This window comes from Nymphalis io, chromosome 26 (genome assembly GCF_905147045.1).
Source record: "Nymphalis io chromosome 26, ilAglIoxx1.1, whole genome shotgun sequence".
In the NCBI taxonomy this organism is placed as follows: domain Eukaryota; kingdom Metazoa; phylum Arthropoda; class Insecta; order Lepidoptera; family Nymphalidae; genus Nymphalis; species Nymphalis io.
In genome coordinates, this window is record NC_065913.1 from 5,198,897 (window position 1) to 5,210,299 (window position 11,403).

At 31.2% G+C, this 11,403-nt stretch overlaps 1 protein-coding gene across 1 annotated transcript in view; it reads right to left on the reverse strand.

The window, feature by feature from the left end:
* LOC126778384 (irregular chiasm C-roughest protein-like) overlaps positions 1 to 11,191 on the reverse strand; it is a 55,629-nt gene extending 44,438 nt beyond the window's left edge. The window contains exons 1-3 of the mRNA XM_050501874.1: positions 10,859 to 11,191; positions 3,810 to 3,960; positions 3,187 to 3,267 (exon numbers count right to left, since the gene is read on the reverse strand). Of these exons, the coding sequence (XP_050357831.1) occupies positions 3,187 to 3,267; positions 3,810 to 3,960; positions 10,859 to 11,191 (565 nt within the window). The remainder of the gene's footprint in view (positions 1 to 3,186; positions 3,268 to 3,809; positions 3,961 to 10,858) is intronic.
* Between the last annotated feature and the right edge of the window lie 212 nt (positions 11,192 to 11,403).

Here is an 11,403-nt window from a genome sequence, read left to right on the forward strand (position 1 = left end):
TCAGAGAGTATGGAAGTATCATATAATTGAGATTAATTTAATGAGTTATTCGCTCCCACAAGGATACACATGTTGATATAAATCTTCTCTATTGAAATGAATGTTTGTATGTTTGTCCTGTATGCGTTCCTAAACCATTAATCCGATTGTGATAAAAATTTAGTAAGTTGTTCCGTGTACATCCGTGAAGGTTTCTGGCAAAAAGTTTTTTGTTTATGTCCTTCAATATAAACGTTTTATGTGATACTTTTATGGAACCGTGCGAAGCTGTAGTTTGGTAATTAATAAAAATTTGCATCTTAATGAGTTATTAGTAGTCCTTTAAGAAACAGAATGCACTTTAAAAAAAAATCTGTGTCGTAAACGACTTTGAGTTCTATTTTAAAGTAAAGTACATTGTATGGTCATTGAATACAATTCTGTGAACAATTATATACACGTATTTTGCTGCTTATTCATTCGTTTCTTTTTTTAAATCATCATTGATTTGTAAAGAAGAGAACAGTATTATTTAATATGCCACCGCCAAACATTTTTAGGAAACTTATAAATCTAATTGAAGTTTTATATGTTGATATAGAAATTATTCAAAGATGCTTGAAGACTGATAAGTATTAATGACTTAATTTTATAAATAAAGATAAATATTATACTAATACTAAACGAAACCACACCCTATTTTATCATTCTTACAAAACTGAAAATATTTAGTTGTATTTAGTAGCATCTTTTTAAATTGAGCTCAAAATTTTCATCTCATCAAGAAACTTATCTAGCAGTAGACTGTAGTTCTCTCTCGAGTGACTTTTGAATAATTCACAATGATAACGACTGCAGAGAGACGCTATTACATCTGAGGTACGTTACAATTCATCATCCTAAACATTTTTAGGATTTCGGAAGACCTTGAAAAGTATGATGACCTCCTGTCGGTCACGGTGTCAATTGTCAATGGTGTCTAGTCAACTAAGCACGAGATGTAGACCACAAGAGTATGTATACATACAGGTGCACTCTCTAATCCCCTAACTCTCATAATCTGATGGACATATATATGATTATATATGTTAAAAAAGTTTTTTTAAAGAAATGCCCGTTTTTCAGAAATTACTGATATTTTTATTATTAATCCCACAAAGGTTAGGAGTGAGGACGACATTATAGCATCTGCGAATTTTACATCGCTAGGTGGCCTAAAAACCATTTCGATATTTACGCTAGAATATTTATAATCAATAAATAAAAATATTATAAATATATGTATTTATTTCCAGCATAGTTATGCGCTTTATTAATTACAATTACATACAACGTTACTGCGACGCCCACACTTTCACATTTATATTGGCGGAGGGTATATTTTTTTTAACTATCCTCTGGGCACACTTTTTCGCGATAAAAGTAACCTACTTTCGTGTTGTTAGTAGCTTTTAATATGCTAAGTTCTGTGTGGACGTAATAAGGACATACGTTTAATAAACACTGAAAAAGTTTTTATTTCTTGGGATATAAACCGATGTTTATTATTGTAGCTTTCAAAATATTGTCTTTTGCGTGCGATTACAATGTTGATATTTTCTTATTTCCTAGAAAACTTAATAGCCGGTTCAAAAAGTTACCTTTTTCACGATCATAGTTATAGTATTTCGTATTATATACAACAGTAAAAGTAAATGTACAATGGAAATTAATTCATGAATATCTTAATTTTTAATGATTAAGACTTTAATAAAGGTTAAAGTTATGAAATTCGTGGAATTATACGTACGGACGTACTTAAGAAATTATTTATTAAATTTATATAAATTTTTTTCATTGAAATTTGAATGTCAATTTTCTTTAAAGTAACTATTATAGTCGTTCAAATTGTATGTGATATTTATATAAAGATATATCTTCAAGCCTGCCCAAATATCACTGTATATTATGTGTTTATTTTTTTTTATTCATATCATATTTAACTGTGAATGAAAACATCGGGGAAAAAACCGTGTTGAATCAGCGTTGTGGAATAAGCTCCAAGCCTTTCCGCCTTCTCCTCAAAAATAGAGGAAATCTTAGCCCAACAACACATTTACAGGTTGTTAGTTTAATTTTTACTTTTATAAAAAATATCACACATCTTATATAGTAGTAGTACAGTACTACTTTATAAAAAATAAACTTTATATAAACTTTATAAAAAATATCACACATCTTAAATGCTTTTCAATAAGTTAAAGGGGTTGTTTCATTGAAAACAAAACAGTCATCCCCAACTGATTAGTAGATACACGTGTTCTTAATACGACCCTAAATAAACTAAGGGACAAAAACAATTACCATTTCGGGCACGAAGACCCACAAACAGGAATTAGAGGACATTGTAATATAGGACCGATTCGTCATAATTGGGACTGAGAAAGGAACGCTTACACCAAACGATTTAATCATAAAATCGTATTTTTTACTGTCGTAAATGAATTGTTATTTAATTATTACCAAGTAATATCAAAACCACTGTATTCGATTTTTAAACGCGTTTATAAATGTTTCAAAATTTACCGAATTTTGTATCTAAAAGAAATATGTTCTATTTTATTGACAAAAATGACTAATATTTCGTCTTAATTTTCACTGATATTCTTAAGTAGGCGAAGAAATTTTCCCTAATTTTTCATAAAGATTCACTATTAATTAGTTAATATGGTGAAACCGCAACAATTATGGTTTTCTGTTTTTGTTTTATTAGAACGGAACAGTCGCTGGAATTTCAGCTGAATCCAAATCGCGCCAGTAGCGCATTATTTTAAATGTAATTTTATAGTTTGTCTTCATCACGAATACCTGCTTAGCGTTAAGGTTGACGGGCAGACAATACCTAGGCGTTAAGTCCACCTTGTACCGTATAATTATTTGTGGGCAAAAAATGTTTAATATTTTTACACAATAAATATTACAATCTTCTATTTTTGTTGTTTTTTATTAGATAATCCAACAGTGCATCAATAAATAAAACCAAAACAGAATTACACTATTTGTCTAAAAAAAGTACATAATCTTATTAAAAAACATTGATATTACGAACTAAAATATTATAAAGAATGAGCCAACCGTGAAAATAGACAATTTGTGTGTGTGTTTCTACGCAAACGCAATTTAAATGAACTACTTATTGTCCGAAAAAAATAAAATAACTTAACTTACCTCTCGGTCCAGTACTGACTTGGCATTGGTAAAGCGCATCGTCTTCTAAAGCTACATCTCGTATATCTAACGAATAATCCCCTAAAACAAAAAACAAAACATAATAATTATAATAAAAGAAAAAAAATACATTCTCAAAGTATTTAGTAAGTACGTTTCAAGCTAAGCGGATACTAAACATTATTAAGGGATATAATCTGAAAACCTCGCTCTTTCATAACAATTAGCACGAAATTAATACGTAACTTTATCCATTCCAGCAGTGCACGCTCCGGTCTCAAGAGACACGGACTTTTATTTACTTAATCGGCAAATATCAACATAAGATAAGCTATTATTGCAAAATAATCATACATAATATAATAATTAACACACTGTATTGTTGAAAATCCCCACAGCAATTTATGAGGTACATTGGTACTGTAAGAAATATTAAACTAACATCGCCAATGCGCCACCAACCTTGGGAACTAAGATGTTATGTCCCTTGTGTCTATAAATATACACGAATGACCACTTACCATCAGACGGTCCATTAGATAGTTAACCAACTTATTTGAAATAAAAAAAGATATAGATTGGTTTACTATATATGCATTAAAAATTTTAATCAAACTGATTACCTTCTTCATCACTGCCAACCATTCTATACCGTTCATATCCCGTCAAATGCCGATGTGTCCCGAGGCCGAAGTCATCCTTCGTCCATTGCAACTGACCAGCTTTATTCACCACTCGACATGGTAACGTCACTCGTGTACCGACAACTGCGCTCTGTGAATTTCATTTTAATTAAATACAATTGAATTTGCAAACATTAAGACTTCCAACGGTACGTGATTTAACGGACGGATGCCGATCATTCCGCACCGACGCACCATAGTAAGAGAATACTTGTGAAATCGCAGACAAGTCCGTAGCGGTGCGTTTGATACGCCTCCTCATATTAAAAAAAACAACTTTATTTTACTCCACTAATGATCGCTTATAATAGATTTAAGCCGTTAATATTTAATTTAGTAACTTAATAAAATGAAACATTTCTCAAATTTAAATTGAAAATATAAACGTATAATTATTTTACATATACTTTGTAAGGTGTAATAAGGCTACAGTCACCTGAATAATTCAATATAATCAAGTAGATTGTCTTTAATTATTGTTTAAAACGTATTTGGAATAAATATTTTTTAGGCACATATAAACAAATTATTTAATATTTCTTTCACGCATTGTAACAGCTAATAACAAATTCATATTCACAGTTCATTATATTTTATAATATTGATAGGATTGAGGTTAAAAGTTTTTAATTATACATAAAAATAAGGACATTTATCAGTAGCATCAATGGTCCATCAGCATATGAGCGACCTATCGTTGGTAACAGGTTCGTTTCGAAACCATTGGTATATTGATTTAACTACGTTTATAATCGCGTATGTTACAATCTGATAGCGATAGATGGCGTTCATTCAGTACGTTACATTTATGAATCGCGCTGTCTAGATATTCGCTATTGTATGGAATAATAATTTTATTTATATAAACATTGGAAACACTCCCTTTGTTTCATTTACCAATTGATATAATATATATATATATAACATCGGTATAAGCGATTTCTCATATTACGAGCATTGGAGATCTTTAGCCTTATACGTTAGACTATAAAGCTAGTTAACTATACCAAATACATACATACTTATAAAGGTAACAAACTTCATCCATCACAAATAGCCGCGCTAAATCAAAAAGGTCCTTTCTAATGAATAAATCAGAATCCCTCAAGAGCGACCAAAAATCAAAGTTGCGGGACTCGGAATATTAATTTAGGAAATTCCATTTCATAAATCAAACTTTCCAACCCGATTACAAGCCTCTCTTTTATAAGGGTCTGAGCATAATGGTTTAAAAATTAAAATATTTTATTTAAATGTTATTTGTTAGGCACAACTGTAAACGTGAAATAACGACTGGACTGGCTGGAGTTTATAAGGCTTATGTTTGGAACGTATTCCACCTTGCTCTCATGGGGGTTGGTGGATACACACTCAGATCATCATGCGACACTTGCAGATTTCCTCATGATATTTTCGCCTATTATAACTTATTATAAAAATAAATTAAGCACCTGGATATATAATTATTCTTGCCTGGATTAGGACAGACTTATTGGCTAAGACTCGTCTTCTAATAATGGGCTTTTTAATCATTAATAAATGGATATATTGCGTATTTACTCCGTACTCGTAACTAATAGTCGGCCTATAATTATAATATATTATCTTAAATTGAATACATATTACTGGTTAATTGTAAGTCTTCATCAATTACAAACACTGTTTGGGCAAGAGAACGTTTGTCAATATTATAATATGAAGTTAAGCAGAAACTCAAAGCAAAATCGATAAGTACTGAACTAGCGAAATAGTATTTACAGACCAACATACATTACTGAAATAGTATATATGTAGTTTTGTCTCTTGGATTTTTTTCTTTTCTCATCGCTTCAAAACTTTTAAAGTCAATTGGAAGTAATAGGCATAAATATGCGAAATACCCTCGGTTTTCATTGTTATTATCTTTTTTACTAAGCTGTCTATCACAAGTTTTTTTTTTTATTGACATCAGCATGTAAGACAATATAACCAGTTCCAGATCCCACTCAGATGGATCTGGAACTGGTTATATAAGCTGGATATATAAGCTGAAGGTTGAACACCAAGGTTTTAGTGTGTTTTGCAAAATTTTATGTTTTATAACGATTGTTTTTTACGATACGCGGCAATTGCAATGCAATCATCATCTGGCTGGAGGGCGCCCTACGCTGCGCTTGCCGATTCGCGGTCTCCACTCTAGGACTCGTCTGCTCCAACGGCCATCGGTCCTACGACATACGTGACCAGCCCACTGCCACTTCAGCCTGCTAATTTTGCAAGCTATGTCGGTGACTCCGGTTCTTTTCCGGATAATCTCATTTCTGATCTTATCCTTCAAAGATACTCCGAGCATAGCTCGCTCCATAGCACGCTGAGCGACTTTGAATTTATTAAATTCACTTTCGCATTTATTAAATTAATCAGTATTACAAGTAATGTCTTGGATGTATTGATAGTTCCTCTAATGTGAACAAAACATTATACTTTACATAAACAGTGCAAGTTGACTAAGTGGGTTGTATAGTGGGTTGTATTGAAAATATCGGACGATATTAAAAATTCCTTGCCCCGGGAACATTAGAAATGTTTTTTTATGCTCCGATTATTCACGATGTTTAGCAATAAAAATGCGAATACAATTGTTGTAGATTATAATATACTAGTTACCAACCGCGGCGTCGCCTGCGTATGAGAGTATGCTTATGTCCTTTTCAGTACATTAGACAACATAGGCAAATTTTCATGATGATCGGTCAGGTAGTTAAGACGTGAAAGCAAAACATACAAACTCACTATCCCATTTATAATATTAGCTAAGATTTATTCGAATTCTATAATTCTAGGAAAAGTACAACATTGAAAAATAATTTCTGAATAAAAATAGTGGTTAACGGTAGCTATTCAACAAAAGCAATAATATGTAAGCCCTTTGCTGTTTATTTTAATTATAATACTTATGAATATTTTTTTGTCTTATTTATTCAATTTCATTGGATTTAATTAGTCATTGTTTTAACATCAATTTGATTGCGTCATAACATTAATTAAGTCATGACTCTATTGTAATTAATAATTTCAAAATAGTGTAAGTTAAAATAATTCGGTTTAAAATTCATAACAGAACATTTACTCGTGGAACGGCTTTGTGCAAGCTTGTCTGGGTAGGTACCCACTCATCAGATATTCTGCCGCTAAGCAGCAATACTTGAAGGGTGAGTGAGCCAATGTAACTACAGGCACAAGGGACATAACATCTTAGTTCAAAAGATTGGTGGCGTATTGGCTATGTAAGCGATGCTTAACATTTCTTACAATGCCAATGTCTATTGGCGTTGGTGACCACTTACCGCCAGGTTGCCTATATGCTCGTCCGCCAACCTATTCTATAAAAAAAAATCATTAAACGATTAAAATATTAACGATAATAAGTGATTTTAACGCTAACTATCAAATAGTTAGAGATATCGTTGTGTAATTTACGTCTTTCAAGCAAATGACTTTAAAATACTTCTATCTTAAGGATTTTTTCTTTGTAATACAAAGAAATACAAAATGTAGTAGCCGGAGTGCCAAATAGCAAGTGGTCCGCTGCGCCTAAAGACATTGGCAATGTAAGAAATATTAAGCGTTCCGTACATTGCCAATGCTACCAACCTTGAAGTATTATGTGCCTTGTATCTGTAGTTACACTTGTTCACGAGGCTAATACAAAAGCCAATCCTCAAGTAAAAGTTTCTGCTTTTTGTAAAAAGTTTTTTGGTTAAAGAAACATGATTGTATGAAGAAACTTTTGTTGGTTTTATTTAAATTCATAGCTTTATACGGTTTACTTGTTTTCATTGGAGAAATTCCTTTACTTTAAATATTTCACTCTAAATTAAATTTGTTATGTTTAATATTTAATAAACTATTGACCTACTAGTTTAAATATTAGCTGTTTTTGAAATAAACATTCCACGTATTTCTTTTTTTTTTTTTTTATAGAATAGGAAGGTGGACGAGCATATGGGCCACCTGATGGTAAGTGGTCACCAAACGCCCTTAGACATTGGCATTCTAAGAAATGTCAACCATCGCTTATAGCCAATGCGCCACCAACCTTGGGAACTAAGATTTTATGTCCCTTGTGCCTGTAATTACACTGGCTCACTCACCCTTCAAACCGGAACACAACAATATCAAGTATTGCTGTTTTGCGGTAGAATATCTGATGAGTACCCACTCACCTACGGTACCTACCCAGACGAGCTTGCACAAAGCCCTACCACCAGTAATTTCGCTATATACGCTATATTAATTAAAGTTTTTTTATTTGCTTAGGTAAAATATATATATTATATACCATGAGGACTTCATAAATATCAAAATTAAAAAGTGTTAGTATACAAATCACGAATGCGTAGTGTGATGGTGTAATCTCTGTTATCAGATTCGTTTTTACAAGATCCCATACAACGTTGAAATATTTCCAATTTCAAAATTTACGAAAGTGTAAATTATATTACAAAACTAGCTAATGTTGACACACAACTTCAAATTCAAACAATTGTAGTACTTAATAAAAGTATAATAATATTAATAATTTTGTAAAAACTGAATTATCATAACCAGAATTTAAGAAAAATTCCGCTTAGTTTCTTACACAGTTCTGCTCAAGTCTGAGTATTTATGGAGGGGGTCTAGATTTTACAATCAATTAAAAAGCGTAGAACTTCCAATATATCGATTTCGATAATAATAGATTTCAACTTTGACTATAATATAAGGCAATTTTGTATAAACTTTGTATGTGTAATTTTTATATAAATAGGGTTTGTCAATCCCCGGGAGACGTCTCTTCATTCATACCATAATTAGTACTGTAATTTGTTGACCCGAATAATTACATCAGTGACAAATTAAGTGTTTTTTTGCCTCTATATGAATAATATTGTCCCTTAAGAATAACTTATCCAAAAATCACGTAAAATTATGTACATTAAATTATTTATATTTTAAAATACCAAGTTTACAAACGAATAGAGGAATTTAATGTGCCAAAACGGAGAATATCGCGGTACTGTCGAGTGCGATACACGACATTTACGTTTTCAAAGAACACGTCACAAGTTACTTCTATCCATAAATTGGTTTGGATGCAATTCGTTTCATCTAAACTATTATATCTCTATTTGATAACATTCGAGGTAATCTTCATTTATCTTATACGTAGTTTGTTATAACTTTTTTAACCTTTTTTTATTTCAAATCATTTATTTATGCTATATCTCAGTGATTGGGTAAACGAACTCTAAAAGCTGAAATATTTCTTGTAATAGATTAGTAGTGACAGATGGATAGACAGATATTATAAACTCATCGGATAAAGCTGGTTTTGAGTTATCATTTCCATTTGTTTTTAATGTAACTATAAAATAGATATTCACTAAGATATATAATTAAATCTTTTTCGGCGGAATCTAACTGCAAAGATTTTTAATTATTTTTTATTTTTTTAACTGCAAAGATTAAGATGTATTAACATGGCGATTTTTTAAAATGTTGTCGTTCCAAAATCTGACCCGTTACATAAAGTTAAAGATTGCAAATTATTCTGCTGCTCTAATTAGATGATTCAAATGATTATAATATTGACACAAATATAACGAACTGAGCACTAAACTATCTATATTTTTGTTACACTCGATCCAATTGAATAAACATATATTATATAAAAATAAATAACTATTGTACTGATCATGACCGCTAGGAATGATAGATGCTAGTAATGTTTCGCCGTTGAATTGCAATTTCGATTATCTGATAAAAAATAAACCAGCCCATGTCACCAGTGGAGGCAATAAAACGGAGTGTTATATGTTTTAGAAAAGTTTTTGCAATACTCCAAAATGTTGCAAACGGCACAAAGATATAATTTGAAATTAGAGAACTTCAGAACTTTGCTGCGGTTCCTGCCTTAACATTTATTCCTTGATAGGAGGCCCCGTTACCAGGGAACAAGTTTCACTCATCATCAGGAATTTTGATATGATTACGAATAATTTCAGAGGGTCCAATAATAGTAGGAACATTGATGGTGATAAATGACGATTTTACGAGAGGATTATGGCCAAATAGCAAAAACCTGCCTGAACATATGGATAAAAAAATAGTATGTGAATCAAACCACCTCTCTACACGGATTTTAAGTACAGTAATGTTCTCATTCATCATCATCGTTTCCTAAATTTTTAGAGGATTTTCAAATATAATCAGTTACCTGATTTATTAGTTGGTAAAGCTAGACGCCAGTCATATTTCCTTTTTACAAAAAAGAGAAAAATTAAATTCCTCATTTATTTTAATACTAGCAGCCAATGTTCATTCAACATCACTTGAGCAAATCAATTGAATGGAACGAATATAATTCGATTTAAAGTTCTCGATATTTATGAATTATTGAATATTATTATATAAAATATTTTACCTTTACAAAACTAAGTACCTATCAAAGTTCGTAAAACTATTACATATAATCAAATAACATTGAATGGTAACCCAAGAACCAATAAAATGATTCTCGACTGTTATCTTAAATTGAAGTATTTACGTAATTATTCATAGATTTTTAATAATAGTAACCAATAAAAAAATTGTTCCAGGATTAAATAAAAGATATAAAACAACAAATTTCAATCAACAACCAAGTCAATACCTTTCTTCAAGCTATTGAAACATTTTTATATTTTATGTATAATATAATCCTCAATATATAATTATATGAATCTAAATACCTCTAGTCGTCAAGCCTTATAGGTCAACCTGACCTGACTTTTCTATTTATCTTCTTCTAATACTACCTGCACATAAGTAAATGATGAACTGGTCTGTGCACTCCAAGACCTACTGGACGTAGCGTATGCCCTTAATTAACTTTTACTGTGTTATATACTTATCCAGATCCATAGGTGAATCATTACGGGAACTAAATACTATTTAATAAGAATAAACAAAATTGAAATCAGCCTCACCTGATCTTGTGGCTCAATCGCGAACTTCTGCTGACTATACGCACTTGCACAATCCATCAACAAATACAATAAAGTCCACTTCTTCATCATTACCACCAAGTCTACTATCCTCAAAAGTAGAAACAATGAATTCGTTTCTCTACTAGTTATTCTTAATTTAACTACATTCCTGGTCGTGTTTCTTTCTTTGAAAATATCTATAGGTTTTGTTTCTTTAATTAAATCTGTTATTGTATCATTTGTTATCTTAATATTGTCTTTAAATTTAAGATTACTATTTGGCTTAGTGTCATTGTTATTAATTTTATCTTGATCTGTTTCTCTAGTGTCCATATTGTATTAGTGTTTTTTATGTGGTACTGAATAGCCATATGGCAAAGGCATCGAGGAATCCTCTGTGTCTTGTAGCTTTACAAATAATCTGAAACAAAAATAGTTTGATTAGTTCTATTAGATTATCAGATCAACTAATGCATGGTAATGGCTTATAAAAAGCTAATTAATAATATTGATTACTATTTCCTAGCTGCACATTACTTCCTGTA